The following is a 19,840-nucleotide window of genomic DNA, read 5'->3' as shown; positions in this document are numbered from 1 at the left end:
GAGGAAAATCTAACTTTTTGACGTTGATGTTTTTACTCCTTTTTGCATGGTGGAAACCGGTGCTTGTAAGACTGAATTTAAGTCATTAGTAAAAGTAAATGGCCATTACTAAAGAGAGCTAGAAGATTTTGCGAAAAATTTTAAATTCGGAACAAAAATTGCAGGAGTTTTCATTTAAATTTATTTGAAGAGTAGCGGATCATTCGGCAAATATCCCAATAGATGCACCAACGTTGTTTCTAAATTTATTTGTACACTGTCCATGTCAAGCTCAATGAAACACATGTGAAATATGCAATAATATGTCATTTATATGTTATTTACAAAAGAAAATAAATTAACCTAAATTCTATACATTTTTTCCTATAACAAATTGGCTATTGTACAAATGGAAAGAGTCGACGAGGTCGGAAAACCCTAAATCTAGATTGGTGATCACTAAAGGCAAAAACCTCAAAATCACATTGCACGAAATGAACACATATACAAAATTGATGGATTATTTTAACGATATTTAGTTCCAAAAATCAAGGAAAGAAACACTTTTTACTTTAAGTGAAACTGCTATAATTAACATTATAAAATTTGTACATGCGCTATGTTAGCAAACGTCCTAAGGAACTTTAGTATGGATATGGATTTAGTGAATGTAAGCAGTTTTCAACGTACTTACTAAAGATGAGTGCATTAAAAACAAACTGAGTCATTAATAGATATCACTAAAGGTAAGATTTTGCGAATTCTGATTATGCAAATGATGGTGCAAATCATCCAAGCTTTGGTGCGAAATGGAGCTGTCGATGATAGTAGATCCACCAGGAGATCCATTGGGGCCGCTCGACTGAATGTTGTTGTTATTGTTGCCCTGCGAACCTTCCTGCCTCATCAGATTCCTGCGCCATTTGGCCCTGGCATTTTGGAACCAAACCTGTACAAAACAATTAGTCGAATTCTCAATTAATAAGGCGGTAATTTACCTGAAGAACTCTCTTGGAGAGACCAGTTTTCTGGGCTAGTTGCTTCAGATCTTTGGCGTCTGGATTTTGGTTGATGGCGAAGTAGGTCTTCATGGTGCGCAGCTGGTGATGCTTGAACGAGGTTCTCATTCTTGAATAAAAACTGTTATATATTTATCTTAGTAAATGAGAAAATGTTCTTACCTCTTGGTTCTTTGCGAATGGTGCCCGTTACTTGAGGCCGGAGAGGTCACAGACGAGTCATACGAAAGCGACTCCATTGAAGAAGATAAATCACCTTGATGGAGCATTTCTGAAAAATTTAATAAGCACATAAACCTCTGAGCACATAATATGTGAAATTCAAGCCGAAAATAAAACATTTAAAGCCCGGAATTAATGATATTTGCTGAAAATCCCAGCAGTCGCTCGAGGGCCCTTCAGCCCACTGGCGAGGGCTTATCCCTTCAAGTGGACCGTACATCGTTGTCTATTTTTCCATATCTGATAGACGTGTTTAAGTGGTAAACACACACTGGCGCCCTTATGTGCCTTGGTATCTCCGATATTGATCGATGCTCACTTCAATAATATTACCGCAAATTATGGTTAAAACCCCTGAAGAGGCCTTGTAAAATACAAACACAAGCTGACGCTCTTTATCTAAATACTAGAAATAGTTCGTTTAAAAGGTGACACGTCCATTCCAATATAAGATAAAGCGGTAGCCTGTCCGAGTGACTTCAAATGACAGGTGCTGCCGGACATATATACAAAACGGTTTTCGGTTATTGCTGCCTCGATTCTATTTTCCCATTATCTCAACTATTTTATCTAACGTAGATGGAAACGGAAGAATTATGGGGCTTTTAATAGTAATGGTCGACGGACTTTGTTAGCTCTGGGAAGGTGCCGGAATTCGGATTTTTTAATTTGTTCTAGTGTTTAAACAGAATTAACAACTCCACGTTATAAATTTCCATTTGGTTAAATATTTAAATAAAACGAATTGGTACTGGGATATTACTCTTCATTTCTAAACACAAAAACTTCATTGCTTTATACTTGTAAAATCCGACTTTACTATTGCATACTATTGCATTGTACATTTGAACAAATTGTGGAAGTTCTAAGACACTAAGTACGCCATTGGTTTTCAGAAAAACTGATTCATCAAAACTTCGAGTTTATAGCTGGAAAGTTGTGGTTTATCAGCTTGAATTTCGAGAATTTGTCGAAACTTCCGGATACCAAATACGCCATTGATTTTCATGAAAACTTGAATTAAAAAGACATAATATTGAATATTGAGCGTTGAAAGAGGTCTCTGTAACTTTAAAAACATGAATTTTAACTTGATAAAAGCAGAAGCAAATTGGAAAAAATTTGGTTTCGCCACTGGAATTTCACAAAAAGGCAGAATGTTTTCCTAAACTTCTTCTTTATAGTTACTCTTTACTCAACTTCAAATTCTGATGCTGTAAGTATTTTTTGTCAAATTAATATTTAAATAGTAACCGGACTGTAAGTCTGTTAAGACACCACTAAAAATTTTTAACGTCTGCTACAGTTGCACTTTATGTAACTTTAAATTTCAATAGAGACATATTTTTCTAAACTTACGAATTTTTAAATAAAGTTATTTAAAATTTCATTTGAATTTTTTTGATATAATTTAAAATGAAAAATATGGCGACGGCATTGGAATTTTAGGTAACATTTGAGTATTTTTTCTTAGCTTCTCCCATGGTGGTTTTACATGTGACATTAAATTCCAATGGTGTAAGTGCCTTTTTCTCTAATTATTATATAATATACAGGGTCTTTCAAAAGTCCCGGAACGATCATATATGTCAGGAACGGTTTTAGTAAAAGTTATTAAATTTTCTGCAGGGCGTTATGTGACTTTAATGCTGATAACGGACGTCAATGTTATCGATTCTACGGTAGCCCAGTTCCGTCTTATCTTTTTTGAATTAGAGGTGCGGTTGCAAATGAGAATTTAAATAGATTTTTAGATATCGATTTCATGAACAATTTGGCAATATTGATTCCTCAGACGCTTGTGTATTTCTGTCAAAAATTTGACAAGAATTTAAAAAACAAATACCAAACGCTACGTTGCCATTTCCTGCACAACCACAATGTTAGAATTCTTGGGTACTTTTGCATAATTTCATAGAGCAATTAATAGAGATTTTTACGTACTTTCGGGTCTTTTAACTGTTTCGTAATGTCATCTAATCAGACTGTCTGCCATTTTGCCTTTTCTCGCCGTTTTTCTAGCCAGTACTTAGACTGATTAATTAGGTAGTCGCCCGAGATCTCTATAGGTGATGTACACACAGCTTTAGATGCCCATTTATAAAAAAAAGACCGTGGTGGTGACGATTTTCGATTCTCATTTCGAATGCATCGATTTGTTTAAATTTATTGTCGGCACTTTAAGAGCAGAATCGGGCTCCCAGAACCCGGACCAACAAGAACCAACTTTAAGGATTTTATTTTTTAATTCTGTTCACGACTAAGGCGGCGTTGCCATTTCAAAGGTGCCCTTAGATAAAACCTAATTTCTACTATCTAGGAAACCCATTTAGAAGATGGTGCTGCGTAGATTTTTTGGGCTTAATTGAAAGTGAGCCGTAGGTTGCTAATTTAAGTGATTAGTCAAGCTTTAACAAAAATATGACTATTTGGCAACTGCGTAATGGTTGGCTAACCCGAGTATCGATCCTATATCGACTTGTAATTTATTGGGTCGTTGGTTCGGTGGGTGGCCAAACCGAAACAGTTGACAGTTGAAAAGTGTCCTTAGATCCTTATTGGATAAGTGCCATCCGGTAGCCCATTGGTTAAAAACGTTATGGCCGCTCAGGAATTTCTGTTAAGGTAGACCTATCGTCGGCTACGATAATCATTTATGTACTAGTGACATCTGCGGTCAATTAGACGAAATTTCCAAATGTATCTTAAAAAGGGTGAGAGGAATTGTTCGGAACCGATTGAGCGCGGCCCCAATACGTAAACATATCATGACATGTCCATAATAATACCGAAAGTGCACAATGCGTAGTTTTGTTGTTGAGGACCGTACGTACAAAAAAGGCACGAAACAATGAGCGAAACAAACGTAGAAAATATATTGTATTTGCTCATTAGAAGAAAAACGTCGGGACAATACTAAGAGGTACAATGCCATTGTTTACAAATGCACTGCTTCACTTTTGTAACAAGGTATCGAAAGCGGACGTATATGGACAACCGTGTGAGTGTGTTGTGAATTAAGGTGGTGAAGGGAGGAAGGGTGAACGCGATCATTGGGGTTGGAAATTCGAGGGTTTTGCTTGTCTGCTCTCCATCAGTGGCTTGGATGCTTTGTTTTCTCGCCATTCTCGATAACAATGAATCGGCCTTTAGGGCAAAAACAGAAATTATTCTCTCATGATGTATAATATTGTAAATATATTGGTTAAAATGTTCTCAATATCGCAATTTTAGGTAACTCTGGAAATGCCAATGATATAGGAATCGCCATGTGAATGTGGAAAGAACCACAGAACAACGATGAAAATCACCTTAATCAACGTTCTACTTTTCTCGACTCCACAGAAATCCCGGAAAATTATTTCCTTAGGTCAAGCCGAAGTTAACTCATCTTACGGTAAATTTAATATTGAAAAGATACGAATTTGCATCGTTCCTAATTATCCTAGATATTGTAAGTTAGGTCCCGATATTACTGACCAATGAGCGAAACAAAAACACCCTTAATTAACAACCAACTGGAGAGTAAATCCAAGGGGGTTGCTCCGAGACGATTAATCAATGAAAATAATATTTTGTCTCAGAATTTCTCGATTTCTAAACAGTGGTTCGGTTTTTAATTTGCCAATGAAAACATCCGAAAAATTGAGAAACATTACTAACTTAAATAGCGTCTCCACGAGGGTCGACCAATCGAAACAATTGATTATAATTTTGTTTCAACTCCTTTAACAAATTCTCTAGTTTTTGATACACCACTGAAAAGCTCCGTTTAATGTCGACAACTTGCAAAGTTGGTCAAAGAATCTGAAAAATTAGAGGTTTTTTTTTATGATTTTTGAAAAATTTCTGATACAGTTCATAAATGCGGGCGGTAAAGCTGCTTTACTGGACACATTGCCGCAGGCTGTTAAATAAATAATAACCCCTAAACCGTCTTTACCTACCTAAAGTAGCAGCTGCCATCCTCATACCCACAGGAATATCTCCACAGGACGAATCATCAACAGCAGGTTTCCTCTTCCTGGGCCTCCCTTTGTGACTTTGAGGTGGTGTGTTGGGGGGGTAATACCCTGGAGATTCCCCTCCCGAGTAAATGGGCGTGTCGTGTGGGTCAAAGGAATCCATAATTTCATAATGGGGCCTGTTGAATGGAGCTTTAACTATAAAAATATTTTTTTATGTTGAAAATTACCTGCAATATATCACTCCGTCCCTTAAACCGAAATGGTCACCCTTGGAGAGAGGTATTTGACAGAGGTTACAGGAAAAACAGTTTAGATGATAAACCAAATCCCTGGCCCTCATTACCAGCTCGTTGGCAGATATACCTGTTTGGCATTTGCCGCACCTTGTTACCGCAAACATCCTGCAAAATCAAGGTTTCCGAATTAAAAATGTGGAAATCCTTTCTTGTTTTAATTAAAAAACATATCTAGCTGCCTGAAGCCTATTATTATTATTAACCCGATCAAAACTTATTAAGAAATTCATTAATGAAGCATTTTTTGCGAGGATTATGAGGGATTTGTATGCGTGCAGTTGCACGTTGCAGCCGGCCTACGAAATTACATAATCTGACACAATTAAGTACACATTTTTCTTAATTTTTTGTAATTATTACTGCGGATATACGTACTCGTTAAATACAGTTTTTCTGTCGAGTGTGATAAGCTGCCATCAACAGGGACGTAATAAAAACAAATTGAAGAACTGCCTGCTTGTCTGGGATAGGCTGTTTGCAACTTGCAAGTACCCTTATAAATTGCTGATTAATTACACTGTTTTAGAATGTATTGGGAATAAATGAGGCAATTAAACATGTGCCATCAGGTGAGGGTTAACCAAGGGTTTTGGAGTTTGTTTTGTTCGACCTGGAAAAGGGGGCAATTTAAAAAAAACGCCTTATGGATCACTTCATTTTCCTGCAACATTGATTGCATTCGCTTTATATGCTCTTCGTCTAAATCTAAATATACCCTGCTTCACCATCTTTTTTTCGTGGATGGGAAATATATGGCCGCATTATAATTCCGTGGAGTGAAGACAAGGACCATAATTCTCACAAAGATAAAAACCAGATCTGCGTATGAGGCCCATAAATTTGGCCCGTCCTAATTAATTGAAACCTTCGGATCTACCAAAATCGGATGTCTTAGAGGAAAAAGAAAAACAAATAAATTAGGCGAAAGGAGGGCCGGAATTCCATCGGGTGCAAAAATTCGGGAGACAGCCAATTAGTAGAAATTGATATTCATTGTTACCGAAATTCCTTTGCAAATCACCAATTCTGAGATATCGAAAAAAAGGAGTGGATGTTTGCTTTGAGGTCGGGCTTGACGTAGGGGCAAAGTTTGCATAGTGACGGTTGTTGTGAACAAAAGACATTGATTTTTTTAGCTAGTAGTTCAGAAATCCCAAATCATTTTAAACTAGAAAGTGTCAACAGTCGCGAAAATGGGAATTAGTCTGGATATGCTCCATTAAAAGTTTCTTCAGTAGAATGACAAAAACGACGAAGGAAATTGAGTTTTTGAAAATGAAATAGAAGGCGAATAAACACTTAGAGGATTGTACATTGAAAAATGGCGGCAAAAACTAAATCAAATCAAAAAATATATCCAAAACCGCACTCGAAATTACGATGCAAGTTAGGACATTTAACATTTGCTCTTTTCAAACGATAAAATTTAAAATTATTTTTATGTGTTTAAACTATTACCCATGCAACCCTATACAAACATAAACAATCGAAGTAATCCTTGAGGGAAATTAAAACTCATTGGTAAACTCAAGAAAAATCTATAATAAAGTGCTAATTCTTCGGAAATCCATAGAGATAAAATTGCATTTATATAATAAATGAGCTGTTAGATCTTAAAGCCGGCATCCCACGCGACGTCTGCAAGATAGACTCGACATCTGTGGCAACCTTCCGTGGTTTGTAGAACTCCTCCTTGAGAGACGTTGAATAATGCAGAAAAAGGTTCACTCGTAGATTGGTTCTGAGACGATTCAAAGTGGGTTTTGAGTTAAAATTAAGGTTTCTGGGTTGTCAGCAGGGAGGGACGTGGCCTACTTTTGTTAGAGCTGATCTACATTTTATCAGAGAATGGAGTAGCCCAATTTAAATCGGCATAGAAAGATTTGTAAGATTCCTTCACCTAGGAATTTAGGAATTAAGGAAGAAAATAATTTCTTAAGCTAAAGAAAAGTTCAAATATTTCGAAAAGAGCTACATAAAATTTTTAAAGAGGAAGTTCCATTTTTTAACGCTCAAAAGTAATCTTCAATTATGAGATTTCAAATTAAAGTTCAAGTGTTCCGAAGAGTCCCCGTAATCTTTTAAGGCTGGCATCCCACGACGCTTGAACTTTGTCGGTTAGTGGGATCCCTACTTAATATGCACTTAATAATTGGACAGTTTGACAGACGTCGTGGGAACGGCTCCAAAACTGCGGAAAGTGCAAAATAGAGGAATCCTTAAATAAACCTACTCAGTTGTTGAATTGTGAGCGATGCTGCTTCCAAAAGCTCAAGAAAATTGCTGTCTAAATTGTCAATTATTAGGAGAGCTTCAATGCTTTCCTATCAATCGATCAAATATTTGTTATGCCCTGAAGGTTCCGAAGATGTGTTTATCCTCATTACGTTTACACGCCCCACTGTATGTAAACACAAATTTTCTTAAACAAGTACCTACATACTTCCGCCTTATAAAACAGTTCTGATATAACGTTTTGATAAGCAAAATCACCGGTTATGTGAACTGACAAGCATATCAACCCACACAAAGTTAGTCAGTCACAAGTCGGACGCAGATGCGTGTTTCCCACAAATTTGTTTTCATTTGCGACGGAATGAATAACTACGATATGAAACGTTGTCGTGTGTGTTAGCTTTAACTTCGATGAAGCCTTGATACCCGGCTGTAGTTAATTTTAACAGACAGGTTTTTGCTTGAGTTGAAGTTAAAAAAAAATTGCTCATTCACCCACTATAGCATAAAACAAAAGTAATGAGGAACTCGTGGGCACACATCGGAGGCAGCAGATGCACATTCCCACAACTGAGAAGAACATAAAGCAGCGCAGATGCAATAAAAGCCCCAAAGAAATGGGATATTCTCAAAATAGTCCAATTAATTTGACAATAGTAACGTTTTTGGTTTTGTTTTTGTTTGTGGAACGCCACCGGAATTTTAATAGGAAAGAATGTCCGGCCTCATTATTTCGTTACGTAACCCAAAGGGAAAGATAACTAATTCCGCTTAAATAATTTATTTGAATGGGACTCTGCCAAACGGTAATGGTAGCATTTTATTGAAGGGTTTTTGAAGATTTATTGATTATATCAGGAGAGTTGTCAGATAATACATAGCTATACATTTATTCCCGTAAAGACCATCTTTAGAGGAACATTACTCTGCATGTAAAATATATAACTTTGCTGACATGTATATAAAATACATAACTTTACTGACAAAAATACGTTGAGCAATTTATTAAATAAATGTTCTTAAAAAATATACAACTGCGAAAAATGTCAATGAAGGCATGAACATCTTGGAAAATCACTATCAGCTATAATGAGCACTATAGAACATCTATGATTTCAATTACCTCAAGTTACTATTTTTTTTTCAATTAAAATAAAATACTTAGGGGTTACACCCTGTGGAAAACCATGTAGTTTCCTTTCATTTTTTAATTTCCACAAAACATCTAAAATTTAAAGAATTTTGGCTTTCTTTGACCAACATTTCAGAAAATGTTCAGATTATGAAAAATAAAAAAATGTGGGAACATGAAAAAGCTGCAGAAAGCGGTAACGGTTTGCTCTTGAGTTTTACCCTAAAAAGTCCATCAGAAGACAAGGGCGGCTCAGAAAGGGCTTACGAATTGAGACAATGCTCAGGTTTTTCTAAAGTTTTCAATTTTTTACGAAAGACTCTTTAAGCGCTATTAAGCTCACAATTTATGAAATTGTAAATATCACAAATAGTGTAAAATGTCGGACAATAATTTTGACTTGGATACCAAAAGCAGGGGCCACCCAAAGGGTAGGTAAATTGAAAAATAGTAGTCCTTTTAATGTGCAAAATTTACATGTAACAGTTTTGCCTTGCTCTACATTTTATGTGAAAATCCACTTCTCCTTTCTTACCTGTAATAATCTTCTTTACAATAAATATTTCCATCCCTCGCGAAACAAGTCAACTCAGAGTCCAAGGGTAGTTTACATTCACTACACTTAAGACAACAGGCGTGCCACTGCCTATCCACTGCTAATAGGTAGTACCGGTCCTGTATCCTCCCCCCGCAGCCTGCACATGAAGAAGCCTCCCCTAAAGAAGATCCCCCCATGCTGGAGCATGGGGAGGTGGGTCCATGGTCGATGGACTCCCGATCTTTCAGCATACTATCGGCGATCGGATTGAAAATCTGCAAAAAAAACATTGGAGAACTTGATGAGCCTGATATTAAAAGCACACTAACAGAGCCCCTATTTCCTTTGGTTTTAGGAAGGAAATCAGGTCGTGTAAGCCTACAAAAATGTGATGAATTAATTGCTTGGTATAATCGCAGGATAATGGTGGTTTTAATGAATGGTAATGTTGGGTGAAATGGGGACTTTAAACAGCTACAAACGGTCTGGTCGTATAGGTCTACTTCCGACTTTGGCGCCCGCTTTTCGGCTAGACGGCATGGTTGTTGCTTTGTATTTACTACGATTAGGAAATTATATAACGGCCTAATTATTACAAGCTTTTATGGACTTTCATTTAGCCTTATGCATTTGTAACCCAGGGAAATCTGTTTCTATTAAAGATCTGTCACTCAACAAAAATCTAAAAATAGAATTATATGGGAATCTGAATAAACCTCCTCAAATTTACTTCTATTTAATTATTTCTTACTTCTATGAGAACCCTCAGAAATTTCATATTTAGGACTGATAATTTCAAACATAAAGGATTTATTTAAAGAGATAGAACTGTGATGAACGTCGAAACATCCCCTGCAGGATTTAGGGGAATCCCTCGCAATACTAATTGGGACGTGAGTACTCTTGGAAATTCCCGAGTTGGGATTCAAAAATGTTTTGTGTAATTTTAAACACCTTTATGTGGGTTTCATTTTTTTGGGGGAGATTTATTAGTGCTGTAAATATTTTTGGGATTTATTTATGTTGCAGTATCCTAAAATTATTTTACTAGAGGTAAAAATATTCTTTAAAAAATTACTGAATTATGTAGAGGCCTTCAAAGGCCAAAAGTCTGTATAAGGACTCTTGAAACTTTTGTTTTTCAAGAAAACCAAAATTTTCTTGCTCTTCTTTTTGCTAACGTTAACAAACTTTTTTTAAAACTCACTGAGTAACCTAAAAATCTCTCGAAATTCTGGAAGTGATCTTCAAAATCTTAAGTAATTTTCAAAGGCTTGAATTCATTATAGTGTTGAACTTGAAAGTTTGAAAACCGCTTCAAAGTTTAGGACTAAAAAAAATGAAAAATATTACTTCCTATAACTATGAACAAAATTTTAATTTGATTGAAATCTGAAAGGCCAAGGGCGTCTCTTAAGGGGATAATAATTCGCAAAATCGCAAAAATCGGATTTTTTTGTTTTACTATGCTCTTGGAGTTGGAAAATTAAAGTTGGTAGAATAAAAAATGAAAAAAGTTTTCGGAAACTTAATTTGATTTAAAAATCAAAAACCGGGGTGTCTATAAGGATTGACCAATGCATATAACCCTCTATAGCTTTTTTTCACATATTTTAAAATGTGTATGAAATTCTTGACTCCTTGGCAGGCTTAATTTAATATGAACATAAAAAGCCCTGAGTTTTTTTAGAAGAAATAATATGATAAGTTGTATCGATATACTTTAGTTGTTTTTTTTCGCGTTCTTCACTGTTCATCGTTTCTGGGTTTCACTGGAAATGTAGATTTAGAATTGACGAAATAAAAGTAATTTGCTTTAGCTTGATGATGATTGATGATTAATTATTGAATTTGATTCAGTCACGAAATTAATAACCTTGTAAAATTGTGAAAATTGTTGTTTGATGTAGAAAAGTTGTCCGCAAACATGATTATGCATTTTTGTCAAAATACTTCATATATAGATAAGAATATTCGAAGGTCCCGTCAGAATGATGTTTTTCTAAAGTTTTGTCTTTTGTAGACGTCTGAAGGAAATACGGTTAAACTATTCTATCCAGTTTTCCACGTAAGAAGCATCATAGAGTATCCACTAGCAGGTAGTAGAGGCTGACCAATAGAAACGGAACCATTGTCTGCATATTTTAGTGCTTGATTTACTAGCAACATTACCACGATAGTAATGCCACCTTCAAAAATTTGGATTGTATGCCGAGAAATCCCATGTTACACACGGAATGTAAAGTGCAACTTCCAATTACTTTTCCAAGAATTCCGCGCGATCAATAAATCCTCACCCATTTTCATTGAAGTCAACACGGAATTAATTGGTACATGATGGCGGGCATTGTCTTCAGTCAATAAATTTTATCGAAAGACCAATTACAATTAACAATTAGCAAATTGACCTGAGAGTAATTTATATACGAGACCGCGGGCGTCGATCGTACACCTTAAGTGCCAGTTTTGCATAAACCATGCTAGTTGTTATAGAATAACAATAATTATGTCACTAGTATTAAATTTGTTTCAGAGATATTAGAAATTTGATGTTTATCAAAGCTTGATTTAAATTATTCGATTTATTTGTACGATGGATTGGATAACTTCCAATTACGTCAAATTTCCTATATTAGACACTTTCCTTGCAAACTGTGCCACGAATTGAATTTTCATATGTTCACATGTTATACACCATATTGAACAGAAAATTGGTTAGTAATAATTATTTTCCTTAAAAACTTCGGAAATTATTATATCTTCAAGAAAGTTGCCCCTTGGGGATATGGTATAATATATAAAGTATATTAAAACTAATCAAAGAAAATAATAACAGGAAACCATAGATCTGTGTCAAGAACACATCATTGGGAATGATCGATTGTCATTTTCAGTGATTTATTGAATTGTTTAATAATGAGCTGCAACCTAAAATACATCATAAATGAGCAAAAATAAGTTTTCTCAAAATTCCATATCAAGGAATTTTACGACGGGTAACAGTAATGAGAGGGGCATTAGAGGTTTTGTTAACTATTGTAAATGCCTATATAGAGAGTTAATTAAGTTATAATGCTAACATTTCAGTTTAACAACAAATTTTTAAATTCAAATTTGATTGATCTACTATTTCCGAGATCCCAATAATGATTCTTTACAGGTGATAGATATTGCGAGGGCGCATCCACCTTTATGTCCCCAAGTTTTTCCGAAGAATTTTTTTACATAAAATTTAGATTGTCAATATAATGTTATTTCATATCGAATTGTACTTCTATAAGTGCATGTATTTACTCATTCTTTTGTTGCGCTTTAAATGGCCCTTCAAATGAAGCTGGTAAAAATTCCTGAAACAATGTGCTAGGTAATTGACAGGCGAGGAAAAGGTTCTTCTATAGACTCTCTAAACAATTGACAGATGACAAAAAGCTCCTTCCTATAGAGCCTTTAAGTGATTGACAAGCGACGAAAAGTTTCTTTCTGCTGTAGACTCTATAAACAATCGATAGGTGACGCAAAGCATTGTCCTCCTGTACACTCTCTAAACAATCGACAGAGGGCAAAACAATTCTTCATAGACAATCTTCAAGTGCTGTCGCAGATCTTCTTAAGCATCATGAAAGTGCGTAAGCGCCTCCAATCAACAATCCAACATATCTATACAAAGAAGCGCCACTGAAGTGCAATATATAGAATTTTAGGAAAATCCAATATTAAAAGTGGATTTACAAACTCGAAGTTGGATTTAGATTTGACATTGGCTTTTGCACTGACAGATAAATACAAATAAATTTAATTGATCCATATATAAGCCGTCGGATGTGAAGTTATCGCTGAACTGCCGATGGGCTGCCGTCGAAGTTAAACCAATTTTGTCTTTTTAACATTGGCGCTCGCAAACAAAATCGCAGCGCGTCGACGCTCAATGAAATCAATGGTTGACGGCACATGATCGTATTGAATGACGAGGGTATGCTTTTGTGTTTACGTATTCAAGACAACTCCAAATCCAACTTCAAGAATATGAATTATTTTATACGCTGAGTTTACAATTTTGCCGTTTGAAACAACAAAATTAAAAAATCGATTTTTCGATCAATTTTAATTTTTAATTCAATTAAAAATCGAAAATCAGGGGCGCGCTCCTTATGCGATTTTGGACCGAGGTCACAGGGTGTTCCATTTAAATATATCAATTTGTGCTCGTTTCTATAATTGCTCGTCGAAATATGAGGAACAACCCTGTACGTACTTTATATATATTTAAATTGGTGACAATTTATGTACTTTTTAAACCATACTAATAAGGGTAAATTGATAACTTATAATTTTTTTTTAATATTCACTGCAGTCAGGAAATTTAATTAAAGATTTCATTAATTTCGATGAGAAATAATTTCATAGAATGAAATCGAGGGGCTACCGAGGTACCTGCAGTCGAGCTTAGGCAGCACCTTTAAATTAAAAATTCCATAGATATGCCTAGGGTGCAGCACTTGGAAAAGCAAAAGATCGACATATTTGTTTAAATGTAATAGTCATAGACTATGACAATGAATCAATAATTGTTAATTAAAAGTACCATCTTCCGGTACTTAACCACTAATGGCAACATTATTCTATACATATTTAAGGTTACCGAATGATTCGAATTGAATGTACATATGTATGTAGTTTGATTTCAGTTATTATAACAAATAGAGATTCAAAATTTGGAGCATCAATATAACATAATGGAACTAAGATATTGCTAATGCCAAATGTCATATGTCATTTTACGATACACAGCAATTAATGTCGACTTTTGCTTTTTAAACGGCAAGATATCCTATTTAAATTAAAATCACATCTACTCGAAATTCTATTTTCAACGAACTAGTATAATTAGTCTTCTGGAAAATCAATTACTCATACACATTTTATGACATTGAAATTTTTTTGTCTCCCGTATATGAATTGTTTGTATATGAAATTAATTGTTTTACATATAATATACATGAATGTATATATATATGTGTATATTGTATATATATATATATATATATATATATGTATAATATATGTATATATATGTCTATGAATTTGTTTTACAAATTAATTTAAGCTATTTTTCAATTTTACTACATTGCCGACAAGAAAACATTAATATTTATTGCAAAAAAACGTAAATTTGCATTTTTCAATTATTTCGCTGTTCACCGAATAGAAATAGTTTTAAATAAATGAAACATGCAAATTTATTTCTTTTTAAATAAAAAATTACTATTTTACTATTAGTAATGTCTGTATCAAACTTAATACGTTGCGTTCGTGCAATAAAAAGCAAAAGTGATTTTAAATAATGAAGTTAAAAAATAAATTAAATTAGTTTGTATTTGTTAAAAATAGATCTAACAGGATGTAACCAAGGGTGTTTTGTTATGGATATCCAAAAAATTAAATTATTCTAGTCAAATTTGGAAATTAGACTCATATACGAGGGGAAAATAAGAAGTTTAAATACAATATAATATTAAATACATACCATACAATTTAAATGTATGAGCAATTGTGTCAAAACCCTAAGTACAATTGGTCGTTGAAAAGGTCGTCTTGAACAGATATTGATTTTGAATTAAAAAACATACACTGCCATGAAAAAAAAACAAAGTTGGTACTAATTTCGGTCAATTGCATAATGACAGATGACGTGTGCCATTAGCAAAATCTTAGTTCCATTATGCCATAATAATGCTTAAAATTTTATATCTCTGATAACTCAGAAATCTTACTGTACATTCGATTTGGGTAACCCGGTATAGGTAATTAATTTATAAAAAAATTGAACTAACTAGATAGTTATTCAGAAAGCACAAATTTCATCTGAGTGCCAAAAAAAAAAAATTACGTATGTTTTTGAAAATTTTTTATAATAATGGCATGTCAGTAAATTAAATTTTTCCCATTTAGAATGTATAATATAAAAAACAATGAAAAAATAATTCCTAATTAAACTGCAATTTTCACTGCCATCAATTTTGAATATGACTGTAATCCAAAACCAACTCACCATAAGAAAACCGCAATCAATACTATATCCTCAATCAATCTAATCTCCTAAAAATACAACAGTCACTACAAGGCACCGAACCCAATTTTCCCGTCGTCCAAAAAAGTCCGCATAAGTCACAAAAATAACCTCTCACTCTCCCGCTCTAGGCCTTAAACTGGCTACTGTCACTACTAAAACTTCGCCAACGACACAGAGGGGGCACATCTAAACTCCTTTGCATCTCTGAATAGGGATGCTGGCGGGATCACGCCCCTTTCGCAGTTGTCAACGCAAGCTCCGCCCTTCACTAAGTGCCTCGAAGCTGTCACGGTCCAATAGGTGCGTCGCGCAAGGGCGCTCTCTAGCGGCTGCCTCGGCAACTGAGCTCAGACTGGCGGTAGCGTACATGACGGCATGACGGTCTGAGGATTGGAGGTGTGGGTGCGAGAGAGAGAGACAGAGAGACAGAGAGAGAGAGATGGTGACTTTGCTAAGGTCGGCATATTTTGGTTTGAATTGAAGTTGGGTAAATGTACGAAACGTTGCGATTTTGCTGAGGTGGTTTTAATTCCATTAGCCTGATGATGATTGTTTTTTTGAAGTTCTGGAAATTGCAAAACACAATTATGCCGTTCAGGAGTGTTGACCGATATAATGCCAATCGTTACTTACTCATTAGACATTATGTTAATAATTCTTCATAGTTTTGTATGTTTAACTATTAAAATTGACCAACACCAATAAAACGAACAACATGTATAATAGTTATTTAACAAGTGTATTAATGATAGTGATATGATAGTGAATCGTTACAATTTTTTAAAATAGGTTCAGAAAAAGTAATTAAATTATAAACGATTCTCTATTTTGAATCAACAATCACTCCACTTGCTTATCGTCGAAAATTCAAAACCGCTAATTTATCAATGAATGATTTTGTTTTTTTGGTGAATGTTAAACAGTAAAAAAGTTACTTGTCCATGTATTTGTCCGGTGAATTATCGGTCAATTATATTTTATGTGTCAAAAGTGTCAGCTGTCACTGTCATTTATTATCATATATTATCACATTTGTCACTCTTGTGTCATTGTTGAAGCTAAAGGTTTTGGGCAATTGTTTCTGCGACGGTTTATTGGACAATTCTTACCTAGCCTCCACTTTATACATGCAGTTGGAAAATACGCGCATCCACCGTTATAGTGCTTGTGTGGTGTTTGTTTGTTTAGCATAGACGCAGAATAACAAACTTCCAATTTCCATAAAGCTTTAAGCTAAATCTTCTTGTAAAGGTTATTAATCATTTTGAAAGTAGTATATTTTTTAGGTATTTCACGCCCTTTAACGTCATCAACGGTCTCCTAATAAAATATCCTAACTTGGATTTCTGTCACAAACGTGACACTGCTTGATTTATTAAGTTCGCTTTAAGTCTCGACTCGTGCTGCTCCAAATCCCCCGTTGCGAAAAACAAAGCCCTTGTATCTGAAGGGACGGAATCGGATCCCTTTTTATTCCCTTTTCATTTGAAAACGTTTCCTTTGTCGTTCCGGCGTCACGCACGCTTCAAATGAAGCTACTTTTTTGCTATTTGACACTTTTGCTAATAGATCCGGTAGGAGGGGATTCAACTTTTACAGATACTAAATTTTTCCCATGAAAAATCTTCTTAATTGACATGTACATGTAGGAAATTTCCGCATCTGCTCACGTATATCATAAAACGCAGCGAGTGGCTTAGAAAGTACGACCTGCGACCCTCGGTGTTCTTATCTGCGATCGCAGCGACACGCGTAATGGCATTCTGTCTGTCAGAAGACGTCGTACGTCACGGCTGACGCCATACGCAGCATCTTTGGTAATGAGAGTGACATCGTGAGATATGTTATGATAAAGTGCCCATATAAAAACGTAAACGAATGGGCTTCCCGTGGAGTCCTCAGGAGTGGGATGTTTCGAGACTTCATAAGGTTTACACGTTGTCTTAACAGAGAAGTGCACTTTTCGAACTGTTTTCGGTGCGAAAAACGTGCTTTCGTAGCTGAGGGCGATAATAGTTTGAAAAGAGCTCCGATCCTTGATGTTATTTTTCTAAAAAATGAAAAAAAAACATCGGCTGGATCTATACATCAAAGCTGGTAATATCATTCTACAAAACCCGGTCACGCTTTTTGCTTTAACTCTAAGAAGGAAGAGTGGCGCTGTCCCTTAATTTGAAAGGGCACAAATCGTAAATTCAAACATTCCATTTGCCCTCAGAGGCAAAACCAGTAAAGCGAAACGATAAGGTTCGGAAATACCATGATGGCATTGTTCTGAAATCGCATCAGCTGAGAAGAGCGCGAAACAACTAGTAGAAGGCGAGTTGATTGGATTATAGGAAATTTCAGTTTTCTCCAATCCTGACGTCACATCTTTCAAAGGCAGATCGGGGGTGGATAAAGTTCTTTTCCTCCCGCGCATTTTAGTGGTTTAGCGCTTCGGTGAATCCCATAGTATTACACGAGGACAGGTGTCTTTGTGACGTTTTTTCTTGCGACAAGAAAAACATAATATGAGAAAGCTATCAGGAAGGACACAACTTATTGCGCTAACAAACTTCGTTTTTTGGAGGGCATACTACATTCCAAATTGAATTACGAGCATCTCTTCGCAAGACTGAGGTTACCTAATGTAGGTTCTTGGCAAGATAGAAAATGAAAGCACCGGTGCAACACAAGTTCAATGAAAAAATATACAACAAACTTGTTATGTAGCTTTTGGTTTTTTGCCTTAATTAAAACACTCTTTTGGAATTCTGGTTATTTTGTACTTCTTAAACGACTCCAATCTGCGACAAATTCGGACCTCCTCGGATTCGCTATGTTACAAGTAATTTTAGAAGTTTTCTTGTTTCAGTCATCTGCAGAATTTCCCCATTGAGTTTGCTAAAAGGAGTGAAATTGGTAAAATCACTAGCAGAGTTTCCAATCGGCAGTGTCCGTGTTTGATTTGTAAAACTTTTTCTAATAAAAGAGTGTGAAACCGCGTGGAAAATCATCTGCAACTCATACTGAAACAATATATAATTTTGAAACATTCTGTGACTTTCCTGAACCACTTTTTTTAATTTTTAACGTCTCTTAAAGTGAATTTTTTCAAAATTTCAATAACTCTTAGTTTGTATTGCTATTCCGCTCAGATGAATGGCATTACATTTTTGGGTCGAGCGTGCTTCATTTATTTCATATAGGCTTAAGTACATGGATTTCTCCTTTACCAGCGTTTTTTACTTCTATTCAATCAACGACAAAATTTCGTAAGAATAATTTGCAAGATGAAAATATGTAAGTCAATTCCTCTTTGTTGTGCCTTTTCGGACTCTCGTGCAAAGAGCCATCCTGCACCTAACTCATTAGCATTGCGTAAGCCAAAATTAATAAAACAACGATTTATCGGCCACGCAACAAATTATGAAACCAAATTTATCATCAAGATTTATGCCGATATGAAGACATAAATTTTTCCATTAACACTAAACCGCTCTGTAATAACACCGCGAGCCTCAGCGGTCTTCTTTCTTAATTGTGTATCTGTTAAACCATGAGAAATCTTATCAATTCCTCATAATCGGTTTGTTTTAATATGCATTAAACGTTAATTCTTCAATTTATATTTAAATTAAACGGATCGCAATCGATACAGAAAAACCGTGTAATGCCAGGTTGGGACTGCTTGGATGCCAAATAACAATTTATTGAAATTTTATACTGCCCTAACTCTACGTTTTTATTATTTATTTGCCTCTTGGAATTATAAAAGAACCTCAAGAACAAGGTAAACCAACAAACAGGCGTAAATTTCGAACGTTACGTCCTCTTCCAGCGTGTTATTATTTTATATTGTTTCTGGTATTATTCCAGATACTGAGGGTATTAATGACACAGAAGGGCCGCCCCCATCCGAAACCCGATACGAAAACAAGTTTTTTGCGGTTTCGCCATTGACGAGTGAGATCACTACTTCCTAGGTTTGGACCCATATGGGTGCCCAAAACACATTGCTAAAGAAGCTCCACTGTGGCAGTAACAAATGACCAAGAACTTGGGATGTTGTGTCAAGAGAGCGATAACAATAAAAAACGTTATAACAAACATGTAAGAACATAACGTACGCTGTTATGTATTATAGTCGAGATGCTGTTATCTCTGCATCTTGCTTTTTAATGTATGTCACTAAAACTCTCACACGCTCTTCGGCAGCATCATGTAACACAAAGAAGCCTTTTGCCCGGTTATTCTATGAAAAAGCTTCTCGAGGAGAGTTTAGGTCGTAAAATGCGACCCGCTGAGTGTGTAAAGACATGCATTTGCCACGAAATCTTCTTCAGAGATATGAAAGCATTTTTATGATTTATAAAGAGAGGATGTAATAATTTATGGA

At 35.3% G+C, this 19,840-nt stretch overlaps 1 protein-coding gene across 1 annotated transcript; it reads right to left on the bottom strand.

The window, feature by feature from the left end:
• Positions 1-317: 317 nt before the first annotated feature.
• Positions 318-15,724, bottom strand: LOC136418215 (LIM/homeobox protein Lhx2-like). The gene is made up of 7 exons (XM_066404205.1): positions 15,439-15,724; positions 9,387-9,664; positions 5,416-5,589; positions 5,168-5,364; positions 1,161-1,269; positions 978-1,107; positions 318-928 (listed from the first exon to the last, which is right to left on the bottom strand). Exons 1-7 carry the CDS (start codon positions 15,439-15,441, stop codon positions 707-709), a joined length of 1,113 nt encoding a protein of 370 aa, XP_066260302.1. The 5' UTR covers positions 15,442-15,724; the 3' UTR covers positions 318-706.
• Between the last annotated feature and the right edge of the window lie 4,116 nt (positions 15,725-19,840).

This window comes from Euwallacea similis, chromosome 33, assembly GCF_039881205.1.
Source record: "Euwallacea similis isolate ESF13 chromosome 33, ESF131.1, whole genome shotgun sequence".
In the NCBI taxonomy this organism is placed as follows: domain Eukaryota; kingdom Metazoa; phylum Arthropoda; class Insecta; order Coleoptera; family Curculionidae; genus Euwallacea; species Euwallacea similis.
Note: the sequence above shows the minus strand (reverse complement) of the source record. Positions and strands in the feature narration are given on the sequence as shown.

Excerpts from the sequence above, each read along its gene's own strand:
- LOC136418215 (XM_066404205.1), bottom strand. Across the intron at positions 1,108-1,160 it reads CATTCGCAAAGAACCAAGAG|AATGAGAACCTCGTTCAAGC; the intron begins GTAAGAACATTT and ends TTTTTATTCAAG. Across the intron at positions 929-977 it reads TCTCCAAGAGAGTTCTTCAG|GTTTGGTTCCAAAATGCCAG; the intron begins GTAAATTACCGC and ends TGTTTTGTACAG.